The sequence below is a fragment of the Panthera pardus genome, unplaced genomic scaffold, assembly GCF_024362965.1.
Source record: "Panthera pardus isolate Hobbes unplaced genomic scaffold, ASM2436296v1 HiC_scaffold_12, whole genome shotgun sequence".
NCBI lineage: Eukaryota > Metazoa > Chordata > Mammalia > Carnivora > Felidae > Panthera > Panthera pardus.
The window spans coordinates 92,306,737-92,326,682 of record NW_026526677.1 but is presented as its reverse complement, the minus strand read 5'-3'; the positions used below and the strand labels follow the sequence as shown (position 1 = coordinate 92,326,682).

Sequence of the window (19,946 nt, the reverse complement as noted above, 5' to 3'; positions counted from 1 at the left end):
AATTGTCTGTAGTGAGTGGTGCTTAAAGAAGGTAGAACTCGCGAATCAGTGCGAAAATTGGGGAGGCTTAGAGTCTCAAGCTTTTGTTGGGTTAGCAGAAGTTAGGGGAACACGAATGTTCACGACAATAGCGCCCCGTCGCCCGTTTCTAACACCTGGGACGGATAGGGTTGCTGGTGGAATAGAAACCTGCCCCAGGATCACACTTCTCTGGCTCCTGCGGCCACAACTCCCCCTGCCCCCACTCCCCCCCCCCCCCCCCCCGCCTCCCTGGAGCTCGTGCGCCTGCGCGCCGCGCGGCGGATGCTCGCGGGCGCGTAAGCCCGCCCCCAGGGGAAGCCCATTGGCCGCTGGCTGGGGCCGGGCACTGCCTCGTGCCACGGGAGGGCGCACGTGCTGGGGGCGGGAGCTGCGATCTCGGCTATGGCGTCGTTACTTTGGGGAGGCGACGCCGGGGCGGCGGAGAGCGAGCGGCTGAACAGTCATGTAACCGCCGCTGAGGCGGGGAGGGGAAGTGGGCGGGAGCCAGAACCTCACTCTGAGAGGGAAATCTGCTGGGGGGGATGTGGCGGGGGCGGGGGGGTGAGGGGAAGCCTCGCTAGCGTGTGGCGTGGGGTGTCAAATGGTGGAGGGGTGATGTGGTAAGGATATGGGGGAGGGCCAGAGGAAGGAGACCCCGAGAGACGCAAGACCTTTGGTTTGAAGGGCAGAACGAAGACCCCTAGAAGTCCTGGGAGAGAAAGCAGCTGATAGTCCCAACTAGACCTCGGAGTTTTTTGTTCTCCCAATTTGACCATTTGGCCTCGGCTAGCTTCCATCTTACCGACCACCGCGTTTTGCTGTCTACCATTCCTTGCTGGTTCTGTGACACCGCCCTTCCCCCCCCCCCACCCCCCCACCCCCGCCCCCAAGGACTGCCACATTTAGATTAGAGGACTATAAAGAGGAACTTAAGGTACAGGGGCAGCAGAAAGTCTCCTTCATTTTAGCATAATTCATACAGGTGACCTGTTCCTGAAAAGAATCCATTAATACCTGAAACTGCAAAGGAAACAATATTCGGGTGGTCTCTCCCAGCTAGTGGGGAGCACTGAGCTGCTTGGTGGCTTGCTTCCTAATATTGATTGCAATTTGTGTCTTTCAATAGTTTTCAAACCTCATCCACCCCCGGAAGAACCTTCGGGGTATTAGGAGTACTACAGTCCCAAACGTAGGTGAGTGCTGTTAGATAAAGCAGATTGGTCTCAATTAATTAAAAAGCATTGCTTTCCTCAGGCTCCTGGCAACTGAAATACCTAGACTTCCATTAATTTAATACTCAGGGTCCTCCACTACCTTCCCTGTCTTTTTACCCACTCCTCCACTGGATGACTCTTCATGTCAGTGCACACTGTGGAGTTGGTGAGAGATATTGGGATCATACAAACATTTCTGTTTGGTGTTTATTGTTTCTTTTCCATCCTTTTAGATGGTTCTAATAACACGGAAGAAGATGATGAAGACGATGTAGGTAGGAGTAAATTCATTTGCACGTAACCTAGCATTCTGTATCAATTAATTATGACTTTCACAATGTGAGTGAATAATATAATCTTAAGTGAAAAAGGACTTTTTCTCTATTTTCTTTATAAATCGTGAATTTCAGAAGAAATACTAAATTAGGAGTAGGCTGTATTTCTTTAGGGGGAGTTGAAATGCAATATGCGGGAATGAGTCAAGAATTTTCAGCTGGCAAGGCAAAATTAGGTCTGGTGGTGATGGATGTAGGCTTGCTTAAGGCCAGAGGTTGGTGTAACAGCAGAGCATAAGAAACTGGATCTTCATGTAAAAAGGAACTCTCAGTGTTGTCATTCTTTCTAGAACCTTCTTTTAGAAGGAAGATAAGAGTAGGAGCAGTTGCTTGATATACAACCACTGAATGGGAAGGAGCAATTTATTAGGTGTCATTTAGGAAGCTAGATTTACTCATGCAATATTTCCTTTTTTATTTTTGCTTTTCTAGTGGATTTGGCAGCCAATTCACTCTTAAACAAATTAATCCGGCAGTCATTAGTAGAATCCAGTCACCGAGTTGAAGTCTTACAGAAGGACCCCAGCTCTCCACTCTACTCAGTGAAAACATTTGAAGAGCTGCGGCTGTAAGTATTTTTATTCATTTTGTGTGGGAAAATGCCAGAAAGAGTGGTACAGAACAAAATAATCTGCTAATAATAAAACTCTCAGAATACCCTTCTTGTTCTAATATTCAGTATTAAAATGAGATGTGTACATTTTGCGTGCAAGTAAAGTATAGCTGAAAAAGGAGCACTACAATACCTGAGTTGTGCAGCAAATTGAGAACATTTTGATGGTAAAATATTTTAACCTTGACATGCTAAGGGAGATAACTAAGCTCAACACAGCCATATTACTATTTGCCATACCATGATACAGATATAGGGACGTTGATGACCCAAATATTCTCTCTCACCTCCTTTAGATAAGTTATAAGCTGTTACCTTCCTAATTCTATTTTGTTTTAGATGGCATTAAAATGAATAAGTTTCCCAAATGGGTTTGCATTTGCTAGGGATCTGTTAACTCTCATTAAGGAAGTGTGTTTTAATCAGAAGAGTTACTGATAGGGACCCGTTTAAGGGGGGAAAAATCCAAAATCCCAATGCTCAGACATTTTCTAAATGGAAGGAGAAGCCTACCTATGATTAACAGCTGGCTGCCAATAACCTGCCAATTAACCACATGCAAAATGTGCCTGTTATTGAAGGTGGACATGTTCCAACCTATTTCTTTTTATCTTCTTTCTAACATCTATCATGAGACCTCAGGAAAGATGCATTTAAAAATGCTAGCTCTGGGGTGCCTGGGTGGCTCAGTTGGTTAAGCGTCTGACTTCAGCTCAGGTCATGATCTCATGGCTCATGAGTTCCAGCCCCGTGTCAGGCTCTGTGCTGGCAGCTGAGAGCCTGGAGCCTGCTTTGGACTCTGTGTTTCCCTCTCTTTCTGCCCCTCCTCTGCTCGCAGTGTCTGTCTGTCTCTCTCTCTCTCTCTCTCTCTCTCAAAAATAAATAAACATTAAAAAATTTCTTTAAATGCTAGCTCAGAAGGATGAGATAATATTGTGTCTTCCACTCCTAGACAGAATTGATGTAAGGATCACCTCGACATAATTTTGTCTTCTCTGAAAATTGCTGTTAAAGCATCAAAGTTTGTCATTCATTAAAAAGAATTAAACAGAGGGGTGCCTGGGTGGCTCAGTTGGTTAAGTGTTGGATTCTTGATCTCAGCTCAGGTCTTGATCTCAGGGTTGTGTGTTTAAGCTCCATGTTGGGCTCCATGCTGGATGTGGAGCCTACTTAACAAAAAACAAAAAACAAAAAAAAAGGAAAGAAAAGAATTAAACAGTAAATCTCAGTTTTCTGCTTGTGTGGAAAATAAGGCTCTCCTGGCAAGTTAATACACTTTTATCAGACAGGTTTTTCCTTTTTTTCTGGGTTCAACTGAAAGTTCATTGTTAGGCTCTTATTACTGTCCTCAGCCTGGGCTTGTAGCGTAGCGTATTATTTTAATGGTAAAACTGTACAATCATGATTGTATATGTTTGGAATTTGAGGTATAAATTGTATATTTCTAAATATTACTTTTGAATCTCAGTTGCAAAGTGGCTTAATTTAAAAATACACCTTTGGGCAATGAGAAAGAATGAAATATGGCCTTTTGTAGCAACGTGGATGGAACTGGAGAGTGTGATGCTAAGTGAAATAAGCCATACAGAGAAAGACAGATACCATATGGTTTCACTCTTATGTGGATCCTGAGAAACGTAACAGAAACCCATGGGGGAGGGGAAGAAAAAAAAAAAAAAAAAGAGGTTAGAGTGGGAGAGAACCAAAGCATAAGAGACTGTTAAAAACTGAGAACAATCTGAGGGTTGATGGGGGGTGGGAGGGAGGGCAGGGTGGGTGATGGGTATTGAGGAGGGCACCTTTTGGGATGAGCACTGGGTGTTGTATGGAAACCAATTTGACAATAAATTTCATATATTAATAAAAATAAAAATGCACCTTTGGAGTTTGTATTTCGGAGACTGCTGACCAATCATAGGCTTTGTTTGCTTTTTTTTTTTCTTTTGACAGGAAGGAAGAGTTATTAAAAGGGATCTATGCAATGGGATTTAATAGACCATCCAAAATCCAAGAGATGGCTCTCCCTATGATGCTGGCACACCCGTGAGTTTCCAGGGCAGTGCTATCCCAACTTCATTATTTTTAGTCTCCTGTATGCAGTTTATACCCAGGCATCTCCTCTTTTCTCCAGACCTCAGAACCTCATAGCCCAGAGCCAATCTGGAACAGGAAAAACAGCTGCTTTTGTGTTGGCAATGCTAAGCAGAGTTAATACCTTGGAATTGTTCCCACAGGTAAGAAAAGGCTGAGGGAGAGATGGGAATGCTTGAAGATGCCAATGATATTGTAGTAACGGGTCATATTACTTCAATGATGTGCTGGCATTTAGAATAGACATTCTTTCATAAAATCACAGAGCATTGGGCAGCAGTAGGGGACAGTGATTGGGAACACTGCCTTTATAGTTTGGTTCCAATCCCAGCCTCTCTGCTTACTAGTAGAATGTCTTAGGTGAGTTAGTAGATCTTTCCATGTTTGTTTCCCTGTCTGTAAAGATAACATCTATAAAGGCGTGGATCATTCCTGACTCTGAGCACAGTGTAGAAACCGCTCATTAAGCATTGAATGCATGCATGAATGTATGAATTCATGAATGAACGAATGCCTCATAGGATTGTCGTGCAGATTAAGTAATGTACCTCTTTAGCGCTGTGCTAGGCCTAAAGTGAGCATTCACTGGTGATGACTGTAGGACTAGAGGATCACCTGGTCCACCTCCCCCTTTAGCAGAGGAGGAAACTGGGGCTTGGGGAGGGAAGTGTCTCACATAAGGTCACAGATGTGAAGAGTGACTGAGCAGGGGCAGGAATGGATCTTGCCATGTGCTCAGTCTGGCTTCCACTCATGGAAAGTGGTATTCTCTCCCTGTTTCTCTAACCTGTACTCATCAACTCGTTTGACAAGCTGAGTACCTGAGTACTGAGTGCACTCTATGCCTTGGGGAAAACAAGGCTTCTTTTGGTAAGTTTACAGTTTGATCAGCAGGATAAGCTGTGGAGATGGATGACTAATGCCCAGCATTTGAAACTTTGTGCTTTTTTAGAAAAGTTCACTGAAATAAATATTCAGGGAGGGTTTGATATGATGAATAAAAACTCTTCAGGAAAGACTGTGCATGAACACACATTGAGAAATGTGTGTGGAAACAATTTTTAGCACTGTAGCTATGTTTTCCTCTTTGTATCGCAGATTCTTAACTGATCTTAACAAATGCATTAAACATCACCAGTTTCTTGCATCGGCTTCTTCATTCATCAACCAGATAGAGAGGGGTGGAAGTAGCAGGAAAATTTTAGGGAATATTCTGCCAGCATTGTATACGGTGGATCAAGCAGGGGGTGTTCTGGAAGTAGGCAAACTTAATAGCAGGCAAGAAGTTATGAGGGTCATGCTCAAGCTGTGATTTATCTTGCATTATCTTTCTTCTGGATTCCCAGCCTCCCTACACCTCACTGTCCCCCACAAAAAAAGCATAACCTGTGGCTCTCTATAACTCTTTAGAGAGGAATATGTAAAAGGTGTTTCTCCACCTTCAGCCCCTTCTCTCCCCCACCCATATTCAGCGTTCACCTCAGATCTGTCAGCTGCTAAATTGTGTTCAATTGAAGATATTTTAGTCAACCAAAATCTCCAGTTTTGCACGTGTGCCTCTTCCTGAACAGACTTTAATTGTATGTCAGATTTGCACGATGGCTTGCATGAGCCTTTCAACTTACCCTTTCTCTCTCACAGTGCCTCTGTCTAGCTCCTACTTACGAACTGGCTCTGCAGACTGGTCGTGTGGTCGAACGGATGGGAAAATTCTGTGTGGATGTTCAAGTGATGTACGCCATTCGAGGGAATCACAGTATGTACCAGAAAGCCGGTCCTGGCTGACCTTTTAAATCCTCACTCCGGCAAGCATGTTACATCCCTTCCCGGCTTTTTTGTCTGTAAAGCGGGGGCTATGACAGCACCTGTACCGAAGGGTTGTTACTAGAATTAAATGAAGCGGTGCAGATGACGCTCCGTGTGCACGCCTGGAGCATAAGAAGGACCCAGTAAATGTTAGCTACTTCATTTCCACATCCTGCAAGATGGTGCTTACATATATTTCTTTTTTGAGGCTCAGGCATTTTGTGCAGACAGCTTGTGGTGTTTAACTTTTTCATTAAAGTATTTCATGTGCATAGCAGAAAAAGATCTTTAAAACACAGGTCAGAAGGTAGAAGTGAAAGTTTTTCTTTCTTGTCCTCCAAAGGCCTATTTCCAAGGATAACTAGTTTTGTTCACCGACCTCTGTTGTTTGCTTTCTTTTTCATTTTATTAACATATGGATGTACATGTATGTATTTGTTTTTGTAGAGTGTGAAAATGGGAGCACTATTTTCTTAGTGTCTACGAACTTAACATGGGGACACCGTCTGGGGACAGTTTGTAGGGTTTCCACCACTGTGCCAGTGCTATTGCTGCAGGGTGGCTTCTTAACCAGACCGTGGGCAGAATCAAATAGTCAAGACTGTTATTACTAAATCCTAGGAAATGAGGAATCTGTCCTAAAGCTCTGCAAAATCAAAATCTGAGAAGGCCCTCAGGGTTTGCATTTGCAAAATCATCACCAAATGTACTTTGACGGAAGAGTCCTGTGTCGCATCACCCTGATGTGTGGATTCTTAGGGTCATTTGCATCGCATCTGAATGAGTCCTTCGATCCCTTTCTCCCTAGTTCCCAGAGGAACTGATGTCACCAAACAGATTATAATCGGCACTCCTGGGACTGTCCTAGATTGGTGTTTCAAGCGAAAATTAATTGATCTGACTAAGATCCGTGTATTTGTCCTGGATGAAGCAGACGTGATGATTGACACACAAGGATTCTCAGACCAAAGCATTCGTATTCAGAGGTAAGTTTCACATCCATCCTTGTTCTTCCTGAATCTTCCGTCTGGAGGGGGAGTTTGATTTGTCTGCTGCTCCTAATTGCCTTCACTACTTAATTCCTTACTTCTTTTGCCTTTGAAACAAATTTGGGGTTCCATATTTTCACCAGTTCAGCGGGCCTTTAGACTGCTGGCATTTGCTGGTTTCTTCAGTTTGTAATCTTGCCTGACTGCTCTTCTTTTCTCCACTGGCCTACATGTGGACCCCATGTGGTGAGTTGGCACCAAATTGTGTTCCTAAGTTCTCTATTAGAGCAAAAGTCCAAAGAGAATTTGTTAAAACTTGATAAGGCTGTGGTGAGGATAACCGCTGGGGGGGGGGGGGGGGTGGGTAGAGAACACAGTAATCTGGAATTGGGAACCACGTGGTCTAGTCCTGACTTTGCCTCTCATTTGTCGAGTAAATCCTGTTGTTTTCCTAGGCCTTTCTCTCAGGATCACCCAAGGGCCCTAAAATCACAGATCACCAGGCCTAACCTGCGAAATTCACCGGTTCAGAATTTCTGGGAGTGGGCTTTAGGAATCTATATCACTTGTTTTTAAAGAAAGCATTTATGCGCTCAGTATTAAACTCAAATGGTACTGAAAGACCCGTCATGAAAAACAGTGACCTCCTGCCCTATCCTGTAGAGAATACACCTGGGTTCTGGTATTAACCTTCATATATTTAAATAACATGCTCACGTGCCTTTTTCTTAATGTGTCATCATCTGCTGACTACCTTGTAGAGGAGGTGGGAATTCTGCTCTTTTGTACCACCACCCTCCCCCATCCTCCTGTCCCCTCTCTGTGGTTAGTTACATCATAAGAGTTGGTTACGTTAATAGTGATATCATTAGGACATACAGATAACTGTTCGCTGTTGCACAGGGTATTACTATAATTATGTATTTTCTTGTACAACTGCTACCCCCAGAATTTAATAACTGTCTGTTTTCTTTCCTTTGGTTAGTATCACTGTGTGGGGATCTTTAAGCTTTCTCTGCCTATTTCATCATATGTGTCATATGAAAATGCTGTCTCCAGAAAGGCAAATACACTTAAAAAGTCCATCAATGTCTTTTTTTCCCTGAAACTCTCCCGAGCACACTCTCTACGGTTTCAGTCTGGACTTCGTTGTATAGCTGTCTCTCTAGGTCTTCCTGGCCCTCATTTACAGTTTGGAATCTCCTGTTTTCTGGGTCCCTTTTCTTGGTTTACTGTCAATTTACTCAGTACGCTGGAGTATATTCTCTAATGGCTTCCTAAAAAACAATGTCAGGAAGTTTACTTTCCATCTCCCACATGTCTGAAAATATCTTTATTGTACCTGTAAATCTGGTCTTTTGATTGATGGTTTGCTTGGATGTGGAGTCCAAGTTGAAAAGAATTCTCCCTATAAATTCAGAGTCAATGTTGAAAACAAAAATTTTTTAAATACTATAATTCCCTCAGTTCCAGTGTTGTTGCTGACATTTAAAGTTGTTCTGATAGCCAAACTTTTGTACGTGATCTGTTTTTTCTCTGTAGAAGCTTTTAGAATCTTCTTTCTCCATAGTATTCTGAAACTTGACAGTGATATGTGTTTGTTTGGGTTCTTTTTCCCTCATTCATTGTTCTAGACACATAGTACACTCACCCTGTTCATTTTTAAAACTTGTGCCTGCCAGATCTGGGAAAATTTCTTAGGTTATTTTTTTCCCTGCAGTGACTAACTTTCTAGAGAGCAGGACACAGCCATGCCAGACCAAAAAAAAAAAAAAAAAAAAGTATATATATGTATACATATATATGTGTGTGTGTGTGTGTATATATATATATATATATATATGAACATAATGTAGAAGAAATAGTCATACATGTGTGTCAACATAAAAATGTGATAAATGGTATATTTCTTTAAAATTGTATATTCTATATTTTCTGTTACATAAATCCTACAATTTAAGCAAAACAACAGTAGAACTAGTTAAGTGGCTATTGGTCGTAATTATCAATAGAACTAATTAAATGAATAGTATGTATGAGAAAGATATAACAGTAGTTTATGTCATTTTTGACATCATAATTTAATTTTTTTTAATTCTTTTTTTTTTTTTTTTTTTTTTTAATTTTTATTTTTGGGACAGAGAGAGACAGAGCATGAACGGGGGAGGGGCAGAGAGAGAGGGAGACACAGAATCGGAAACAGGCTCCAGGCTCCGAGCCATCAGCCCAGAGCCTGACGCGGGGCTCGAACTCACGGACCGCGAGATCGTGACCTGGCTGAAGTCGGACGCTTAACCGACTGCGCCACCCAGGCGCCCCAATTTTTTTTTTAATTCTTTATTGCATGCTTAAATGTTGTCAGCTGTGCTGTTGTTATGTTCTTAAGATACTTAAATAGAAGACTTTTTACAAGGAGAATGTCAACACAATAGGACTAATTAAACAGCTGTTACCTGTGTTTAAGGACAAAATCAGCAATGACCTATTTCTTTTTGTCTCCTAGTGCAGTAGGCTGTTTCTACTCCTTCTCTTTCCTCCTCCAGTAATACTTCTCTGAACTGCCTGCAGCCTTCTTTCCTTGTATGTAGTGGTAAAACTGAATACAGTCAAATGTAAAATTCATTTTGACTTGAAGCTCTGCTCTTATCGAGCTTACACCAATTCTTGGTATTAGTCCAGTGTGATGTCCTCTTAACAAAAGTGTTTAAGGGGGGCGCCTGGGTGGCTTAGTCGGTTAAGCATCCAACTTCAACTCAGGTCATAATCTCATGATCCATGAGTTCAATCCCTGCGTCGGGCTCTGTGCTGACAGCTCAGAGCCTGGAGCCTGCTTCTGATTCTGTATCTCCCTCTCTCTCGCCCCTCCCCTGCTTGTGCTCTCTCTCTCAAAAATAAATAGAAACATTAATAATAAGGTGTTTAAACATGAACTATTTAAGAGTTTACTGTCTAGCAACAGTAGTTTTTTTAAACACGCAAGAATTCATGTCTAGCTTTCTAGAAACATCCACATCTATGTCTGCAGGCTTGTTTTGTAGACAAGCTATTTGTCATTCAGATCCTTCACATCTATAAAATCCACCACTTAGGTTACCCGGGTCTAAAATGTCCATCGTTTTTAAACACTCTGAAGTCCATTAGATAGCATTGTAATTCTCAGGGAAATGGTTGTGAAGCACCGAGGGGATTTAAGTCTGTGAAATCCAAGATGGATTCCGAGTAAGTTACAGTTTTTAGCAAAGGAACAAGAAAGTCTTGTTCAACTAATTCCCTTTTCTGCTGACAGTCTTGAGTTCTGAAGAAGTCTTACTTCCTTTAAAATGAGTATTTTTTTTCTTTTTTTTTTTGCTTCAGGGCATCACACAGCATATCATTTCTGTTTTACCGTAATTCTTTTTTCCATTCCTATATTCAGCACATTTTCAAGTTGGAGAAAGATGTTCTTTTTGTCTCACACTTGGAAGATACGATTTTATGACTAACATTTTAACTCTTTTTCATGGCCAGCAGCAATGATAGGCATCTTATAGGCATATGTCCAAGGTGACTCTCTTCTTCCATTAACATACAGTAAAAAATGTACTAGATGCTTCTGCAGTTTTTAAGGAAACTAAAAAGTCACCAAAAACCTTGGTAATGGAAGCTCAGCATCACAGTTTAGCAAATTATATGCCTTTTATAAGTGTGGTCTACAAAGTATGCAGGATATTTAGCTAGCAAGATCTTTTTGTTTTCTTTGATAAGTTTATAGACTGAGTGGAATCTGTCAGAATTTATATTTGCATTGTCTGCAGCATATGCAGACAGTTGAACAAAAGCTAGTTTGTATTTGGATAGGATATCAACAGTCTTCAGTTTTAGATTTTCCGTGACTTATTAAAACTTTATAGAAGTCAAGGAGATGTTTTGAACTCCCATTTTTCAAGTCAAAGTATCTAAGAGATGGGAGGAATATATTTCTTGTTGCTGTGATTTGACATATCATCCGGTATAGTGTAGACAGCATGATCATTGGTAAAATCTTATAGAATTAGCTGTACACTGAAAGTGGTAAGACATCTGTGGTCAAAATGTTCTCCATTTGTGGGGCGCCTGGGTGGCGCAGTCGGTTAAGCGTCCGACTTCAGCCAGGTCACGATCTCGCGGTCCGTGAGTTCGAGCCCCGCGTCGGGCTCTGGGCTGATGGCTCGGAGCCTGGAGCCTGTTTCCGATTCTGTGTCTCCCTCTCTCTCTGCCCCTCCCCGTTCATGCTCTGTCTCTCTCTGTCCCAAAAATAAATAAAAAAACGTTGAAAAAAATATAAAAAAAAAAAAAAAAAAAAAAAAAAAAAAAAAATGTTCTCCATTTGTGCACCCACAGGACATTTTACTTGCAACCTCTAAACAGGAAATGTAAATTTCCTCAGTTTCAGAGAGATATCAAGGGAGGGATACAATAATGCATATCCATTTGTATGGTATGGCCAAACTAATTCAGCATCCACTGTTTCCAGCTGAGCACTGGTGTGCTTTAAAAAGGCAAAAACAGCTTTGAATTTAGAAATGGTACCCATCTCATCCTGAACTTGTGATGTTTGGTCTCCACGTATGCTTTTCACATCTCCTCCTCCACCATGCTTTCCCCCTGTTCTTCCCTTCATGTGGTGCAGTTGCTTTGTTTTTGGTATTTACCTCTTTAACCCAGTTGAGTGTGTCTTTCCATCTGTCGTTAAAGTAACACAGTCATTTAGCTGCCTTTTTCTGTCTTATCTGGATCGTCCTGGCATTCCCTGTTTCTTTTCCATAACTTCCTTTTCTTGTCATGGATGCAATATGCTGCTGTTGTCTCTCTGAGGATGTTAATTATAGTATTTAAATTTTTTTTTTCTATTCTCAACATTGGCTCTGAATTACCTAAGTTTCTTTTTTTGTTTTGTTTTGTTTTTTGCTACAGTCTGTGTCTTTTGTGGTAGGCCTTTCCCCCCTCGAATCTGGTGGTACAATGGCCAGCCTTTCAAAATCTAAAATTAGGAACCAAGAACCTTATTGACAGCTCCCCAGGAGACATGCACTTGGTTGCTGGCCTTCTGGGAGGGCCAGGGAGTGGGCTGTGTTTTCTCATGTGCATATTTCCCCTCATTCCTTATTTTCAGCTCTTTGCTTTACCCTTACCTTCTACTGAGGCTGGTATCCCCAAGTCTGGGATTTCTGCACAGACAGTAGACTTCTACTTGCACATGTTCAGCTGCCTGAAATGAGGTGGGGTCCAGTTGCTCCTCACACACATTTTCAGCCAGCCTTCCTATTTAAAATAATTTTGGCCAAAGATCAAGTGAGACTCCCTTCTGGCCATCCTTTACGCTAAGTTGGTGTGTTTATATATAACTGAGAACGAAGGATTCGGTAGCTGAAAAGGGCTGCCTACTCAAGAGAATATTAAGTAATAATTAGAGTGTTTATGTTGGTTTACCCTTCCATTGTTGATTTTCTTCCTTTTGCTTAAAAAAGATTAAATCACAGTATTGTCCAATAGAAAGATAATGCAAACCACATGGGTAACTTTAAATTTTCTAATACCCACATAAGAAAAAACTGGTGAAGTTCATGTTATATTTTATATATATCAAAATCAAAAGTAGCATATCAACAAGTAGTCAATTTAATCAATATGAAAATTATTAATGAAATAGTTTAAATTCTGTTTCTCCTACAAAGTCTTCAAAATCCAGGGTGGATTGCAGAACAGCCCGTGTTTCCTTTCCTTGTGTAGTCTGTGTACGTTGTCTTTTTGGAATGAAATGGCACAGGCCTTGGGATGCAAGTCCCGGTACCATCTTTCTCCAGATGGAGAACTGTGATATAGCAGATGGCCAAGAGTCTCCCCCACTGACCCCGCTGACCACCCCCCACCCCAAGCAAGTTAATGCACAGTATCCTTCATATCTTCTGGCACACCGCCCCCACTTACTCTGGCCTCTGGTGCCCACAGCTCTGAGGGCTCTCAGGGGTTCTGAGAGAGCCACTGCCTTTGCAGCTCAACCACCCTTGTCATCACCATTTCCATCTGTAGTGCTCATGTTTTCTTGTTTACCAGAGTTTCCCATCTTCCAGAAACGTATTGAAATTTCTCATCCACCAGTGTCTCCTTTTCTGTCTCCATGTTGTTGTAGATTCATATCTTTTTATCTCTTCATGATCATACTAGTGGTATGTGGGAAGCTAAGGAGGTACGCATGTAGGCAGTCTACCACAGTTGCCAAGAAGTCTATCAGATCGTTACTTTGGAAAGCTGCCCAGATGATCCAGACCCCAGACTTGACAGAGTACTTGGGACTCGCTGGACTCCATGATCTTTCCCGCTCTCTTGTAGCACTAATGCCTTATCTTCTAGGTGCTCTGTCTTCCCCCAAAAAACAATGATTTCTCTCCAGTGAAATCAGATTAAATTAAAATTTATTGATGTGTAAAATGTGTTCAGAGAAATACATGAATCACAAGTGTACGGTTGAGTGAATTATCACAAAGAGGCCGTGTTCATGTAACAATGGCCCAGACCAAAAAATAGAACCCCAACTCTCCAGGGGTCCCTGTGGCTCTTTTCCTATCACTAGCCCCCTTTCTTCAGGATTAACCTCTGTTTTGACTGCTAGTTCCATAGATTCATTTTACTCATTGTTGAACTTTATGTAAATTGGCCCTCTGTTCATCATGGGTTCAGCTCATATTTTGCATGCAGTAGCGTTTTTATCTTTTGTTCCCCTTTTGTGTATATCCAGGTTCTTTCCACTCCAAATAAAGTTAGCTGCGGCTGCTGTTCTTTTCCTCCCAAGAACTATAACACCTGCCATTGAATGACTAGCCTGTTTCCTTCCCCACATTTAACTTTGTGTGAAACGATACCATGAAGACTATCTAGACCACACTCTTGGCTCCATGATTTTGCCTCTTTTAAGAAGACAATTGCCAGGGCGCCTGGGTGGCTCAATCGGTTGAGCATCCGACTTCAGCTCAGGTCATGATCTCACGGTCTGTGAGTTCGAGCCCCACGTAGGGCTCTGTGCTGACAGCTCAGAGCCTGGAGCCTGTTTCAGATTCTGTGTCTCCCTCTTTCTCTCTCCTTCCCCACTCATGCTCTGTCTTTCTCTTCTCAAGAATAAATAAATGTTAAAAAAATTTTTTTAATAAAATAAAAGAAGACAGTTGTCAAGTGACACCCCATACCCTCCAAAATACATATCTAAATTTTGCCCTTGAGTTCTACATTCAGTTCATGAGTTTTTCCAGATTCTGGTTGGCAAGAAAGGGCAGGACACGTGGCCCTTTGCACAGAGGTGGAGCTTATGGGCAGCACTTCACCCACTGAGCCCTCATGGCAGTGGGTGTAATGTGCTTGAAGATGCCTCCAAGGAGAGCAACAGGGATGGCAGTGGCTGACGGCCCGGCCGTCTTCCCCTTGTCTCTTACAGAGCTTTACCTTCTGAGTGCCAGATGCTCCTCTTCTCAGCAACCTTTGAGGACTCTGTGTGGCAGTTTGCAGAGCGAATCATTCCTGACCCTAATGTTATCAAGTTAAGAAAAGAGGAGCTGACCCTGAACAACATCCGACAGTATTATGTGCTGTGTGAGAATAGGAAAGACAAATACCAAGCTCTGTGCAACATCTATGGTGGCATCACCATTGGTCAGGCCATCATCTTCTGCCAGGTAACTGCTGAGATCTGTCTTCGTCATGCCCAGACTTCCCTGCATGTGGAGGCGAGGGGATGGTAATACTAATAAGTGCCATAGAGCCAGGTGCCATCGCAAGCACTTTTTGTACCAGAGGGTATTTAGTGTAATCTTCAGAACAGCTTGGGATAGGAATTAATCTGTATTTTGTGGGTGAAACTTAGAAATATTAAGCAATGGAATAGGACCTCAATATGATGTTAAATAGAGGGCATCATTATTTTAGGGGGATTGCTTCTAACAGTTCCCCATTTAGGTTGATGTTTACTGTTGAGTTTTTACAGATCACCCTTCATCAGATTAAGAATGTTCTCGTCTAATTCCTAACTTACTATGAGCAAAGTAGCCACTCCGTCTCTCACTGTTAATATTACCCTGTTTTTATTTTCATATTTACTTTTTCCATCGGACATGTTTCACGTTCACACATTGGTTTTATTTTCTCTCTACCCCACAAACACTGTAAGCTCCATGAGTGCAGGACCTCATCTGTCTTACTTTTGTAGCCCACTAGAATGGCTCCTGCCTGGCACAGGGACAGCACTGAACACATACTTGTAGAATAAAAGAAAGCTCGCTTCTGCCACGGACTAGCCATGAAACCTTGGGCAAGTGATTTCATGTTTTTAAGCTTTGGGTTTTTGGGTTTTTTTAATTTAGGTAGCTATGTCATCAGGTTGTTGTGAGAGCAAATGACTGTAATGCATGTAAAGATTTGAGCAAGATTCCTGGCAGACATGAAGCACTCTTCTTAAAGGGACTAAGGGTGTCATTACTGCATTATCCCATTTTGTCATCACACTACCACGTGAGGTAGGCGAGCATTTTATCTCTCCTTAATGGCTGAGAAGTCAAAGCTCCTAAAGGTTGAGAGGATGTGACCCTAGGAAGTACAGGGGGTGGACAAATTCCATGCCTATTCTAAGATTTCTCTAGGACTTGAGGGAGAGGTAAAGCAAAATCCCTGTGCAGCCATTTCTGGCTTCCCCATCATGCGTAAGTGAGCATTGCAAACACAGCAGGTCTGCTTTGACTTGGGATGCTGTGCTGGGTTTTGTGTTTTCATGTAGACTCGTCGAAATGCCAAGTGGTTGACTGTGGAGATGATGCAGGATGGCCACCAAGTGTCTTTGTTAAGCGGAGAGCTGACCGTGGATCAGCGAGCCTCCATCATTCAGAGGTTTCGGGATGGGAAAGAGAAAGTTCTTATAACAACCAATGTCTGTGCTCGAGGTGTGTGTGTGTTTGTGTATGTACACACTTAAAGTCAAGTTTATTGAAGTATATAATTTACGTATGATAAAACTCATGGATTTTAAGCATACAGTGAGATTTTTGACAAGCATATAGGGTCATGTAATCATCACTATAATCAAAGTACAGACACTTCCCTCTCCCTCCAGAACTTCCTTGTGCTCCTTTGCTGCTAGCCTCTTCTTCATATCATCTGACCCCTGGCAACTACTGATCAGATTTCTGTCTACTTTTTTGTCTCTTCCAGAATGCTATATAAATTAAATCATATATAGGTAGCCATTGTGTCTGACTTATCCTACTTGATATAATGCTTTTGAATTCATCAGTGTTGTGACATATATTAGTAGTTAGGTCCTTTTTATTGCTGAGTCATATTCCCTTGAATGGATATACCACAATTAATTCATTCACGAGTTGATGGACATTTGAATTATTCACAGTTTGGGGCTATTTTGAATAAATCTGTAATAAACATTCATATGTAGGTCTTGTGTAGACATGTTTTCATTTCTCTTGGATAAATAAAGTAGGATTTGGGGGTCATATGGTAAATGTATGTTTAGCTTCATAGGAAACTGAAACTGTCTTCCAAAGTGACTGTACCATTTTTTATTCCCACCAGGAATGTAGGAGAGTTCCAATTGCTCTGCATCCTTGCCAGCAATTAATACTGCCACTCTTTTTCATTTTAGCCATTCTAGTAGATGTGTGTGGTATCTCATTGTGTTTTTGACTCATGCTCCCTGATGACTAACATTGATCATCTCTGAGGTGTTTAATTTTAAAACTATTGACTACTTCGGGGAAAATTCTTTGTTTTTTCAGGAGACAGGCCTTTCCTACATTATTCATTCTTCCCATACCCTTGCCTACACCCCATACTCAAACCATGTTTCCTAATTCATTCAGATAGAAATGAAGACCTGCTATGCAGGTGGAGCTCAGCACTGTGGAAGAGGAGCCTGAGAAAAGATGAGGTCCCAGCCCCTCAGGAGCTCAGCGTCTAGCACTTGACTATCTAGACCAGTGCCATCCAGTAGAACTTTCTACATTGAAGTAAATGTTCTGTTCTGTGCTGTCCAGTTGGTAGCCAGTGGCCATATAGGGCTGCTGGGCACTTGAAATGTGGCTAGTGTGACTGAGGAACTTGTAATTTGAATTAATTTAAAGTTAGATGGCCATATTGGATGGCACACCTCTAGACCTTGGAGGAAAGAGGGCACCAGGAGCTCCAAGGAGGACAAGGATTGTGACCGAGACAGCTTTGTAGTGCTGGGAGACAGAGGCACTGGGGGATCATAGAATTCTTCCAGAAACGTTAGATGTGAAAGGTTTTGAAGAAAGGATAGAATCTAATTTGATAAGAATTTACAGTTTGCTTGGGAAATGGCAAGGCCGTGTGACTACAGTGTTGGATTTGAGTCAGGAGAGGAAGAGATGAGACTTCAGGTGGTTTGGAAATCTGGAATTGTTTGTGCTTCATCCTGTGCAGTTTGGGCAGTCAGCCCTGAACTTAGGTGTCCAGGACGTTGCCATGGTGACTGTGGTCAGAGAGATTGGAGGAGGAGAGAAGAGGGGGAACTTGTCTGGAGGTTGTTACAACAGTGAGGCAAGGGATAAAAAAAAGTCCTGGCTGGAACCATGACTGCGGCATGGAGTGGCGTGGGGTCCAGTGAAGGGTAGGGCACGTGAGACAGGGGGTCCTGCCGGGGACTTAGCACAGTAGGAACGGAGAGGAGGCTCTGTGGGCTTGGCGAGAGCCCTGTCCACAACACACGCTCTTTGTACATACTGAAACTTCTGTAGAATTAGCTTCTACTGACACTCTTAAATCTAGCATCCTAGGCGCCCTGGGCCAGCAAATTGCTTGACCACAGTATCCACTTCAGTGACATAAAACCAGCTTTTGTTTGTAAATGACGGCTGTTAAGAGAGAGTTTCCCTGGCACATGGGGCTCATGAACAGCTGTGTCCTAAGGAGACAGTCGCAGGACCCCACAGTGTCTTTCCTCTTCCAGGGATTGATGTGAAGCAGGTCACAATTGTTGTGAACTTTGATCTCCCTGTAAACCAAGCTGAGGAGCCAGACTATGAGACCTACCTTCACCGCATAGGGCGGACGGGGCGCTTCGGGAAGAAAGGCCTGGCCTTCAACATGATTGAGGTGGATAAGCTACCCCTGCTTATGAAGATCCAGGATCACTTTAGTAAGTAGCACCTGTCACAGTGGGAACTGTGCATCCTGCTGATGGTGACAGTGATGGTGTCTGTCACGGACCTAGTACCCAGAGGTTTAGGGTCTATGGGGGCAGGAGCCAGGGAGTGGGAAGCTCCTAATCCACAGTGAGTGCTAGAGCTCCTAATGTGAGGCCGTTGAGTAAATCATCCATATATGGTAGCTGAAGAACAACTTAAAAATCAAGTGGAATTAATATGAGCTCAGGTTTATGTTATTGCCCATTATGGGACCCGGGGCAGCTTTTCATGTCCTAAAAGCACCATCCAAAACAAAGTAATAAAGTCCTTTAGGATTATATTTTGTTCCTGGAGTGCTTGGTGGCTCAGTTGGTTAAGCGTCCGACTCTTGGTTCCAGCTCAGGTCATGATCTCATGGTTTGTAGGTTCGAGCCCCAAGTCAGCCTGCTTGGGACTCTCTTTCTGCCCCTCCCCCACTCACACTCACACGCTCTCTCAAATAAACTTGAAAAAAATTATATTCTGGCCCCCCCACCAACTAGGATAGTCCTAAATTCTGAGATCTGCTGCCCTTCTTCCCACCCCACATCCAAACAAGGCAGACTCTGGTAACCTTCTGGGCTCTTGGACCAGCAGCTTGCACTCTGATGGAAGCTCTGATGGAAGTTCTGATGGTAACCTGAGGCATCCACTTTTCAGTTACCCCTGGCCCCAAGGCCCATGGACATGACTGGGGAGCAGGGGGAGAGGTACACTCGAATGACCCCGAATATATCTTCACCTTTTGGGAAAACGGTACTTAACTTTTGTGGGAAGCAATGGACACTGTCCCTGGGGAAATGCATAGAGGCACACCTATGCAGTTTGGAATACGATTTTGGAAAGTCTAGACTGTAGCACATCCATGGACGCTTCAGGGAAGTTGATTAAGCAACTCTGTGTTAGGAGAGGCAAAGAGGGATGGCAGGCAGAAAGAACCCTTACCATCCATCCACGCCTGCTATGGTAAGCTCCTTATGACCAAATCCTGGGAAGTGACCTCAGCAGAGGCACCTTAGCTTCCCTCCCTGTTGCCATCCCTCACCCCACCCCACACACGCCCATTCATTCCTCCTAGTAGGGCCACGCCCCTTCCCAGGCTCCCCTCACCTGCACTCTGGCCTTTTTTTCTGCCCCAAGGTATCTAGACACAGATGTTCTATTGTTTGGTACATTTGATGCTCTTTTAGTTAGTTTTAATTGGTTATTTTAATCCTATCTCTTCCTTATCTAATCTAGAGAATGTTCTCTCTCAGGGCTTTCCATACAGGGGATGACAGGAACACGTATTTGTGAAGGTGTCACTGTCTTCAGATATTCAGAGCTGAGTGGAATGAAATTCTGTGTATGCCCCAGGCTAAGACTGCTTCTGTTCTCTTCCCTTCTCTTAGATAGCAGTATCAAGCAGCTCGACCCTGAAGACATGGATGAGATTGAAAAGATTGAATATTGAAGACAGAACTGTGTTGTTTGTGAAATGTCCTAGTTTATGTGAGAATGTCCCAATGGGTTTTGAAGGTAATTTTTTCCATTGGGGCTTTTTCAAAGTGAAACTGTTAAATATGGCAAAATAAATGTCATGGTAGCCTTAGTCTTAAGACATGAGGTCTTTTTGAAACCAAGTTGGTGTGAAGCACTGATCTTTTTGAATAAAAAAGCAAGATTATTTCTTATTCTAA

General features: G+C 42.7%; 1 protein-coding gene across 2 annotated transcripts in view; it reads left to right on the top strand.

Moving 5' to 3' along the window:
• Positions 1-19,946, top strand: part of DDX25 (DEAD-box helicase 25) — a 21,060-nt gene extending 1,114 nt beyond the window's left edge. Inside the window, exons 1-12 of one of the 2 annotated variants that reach the window (XM_019421336.2) lie at positions 363-486; positions 1,148-1,214; positions 1,469-1,510; positions 2,003-2,138; positions 4,134-4,226; positions 4,315-4,417; positions 5,916-6,030; positions 6,889-7,066; positions 14,514-14,751; positions 15,846-16,008; positions 18,051-18,239; positions 19,659-19,946. In XM_019421336.2, coding sequence (XP_019276881.1) covers positions 424-486; positions 1,148-1,214; positions 1,469-1,510; positions 2,003-2,138; positions 4,134-4,226; positions 4,315-4,417; positions 5,916-6,030; positions 6,889-7,066; positions 14,514-14,751; positions 15,846-16,008; positions 18,051-18,239; positions 19,659-19,720 — 1,449 coding nt within the window. In that variant the 5' untranslated portion in view covers positions 363-423 and the 3' untranslated portion in view covers positions 19,721-19,946. Of the gene's footprint in view, positions 1-362; positions 487-1,147; positions 1,215-1,468; positions 1,511-2,002; positions 2,139-4,133; positions 4,227-4,314; positions 4,418-5,915; positions 6,031-6,888; positions 7,067-14,513; positions 14,752-15,845; positions 16,009-18,050; positions 18,240-19,658 lie in introns of those variants that run through there. The other variant, XM_019421337.2, reaches the window with a different exon arrangement.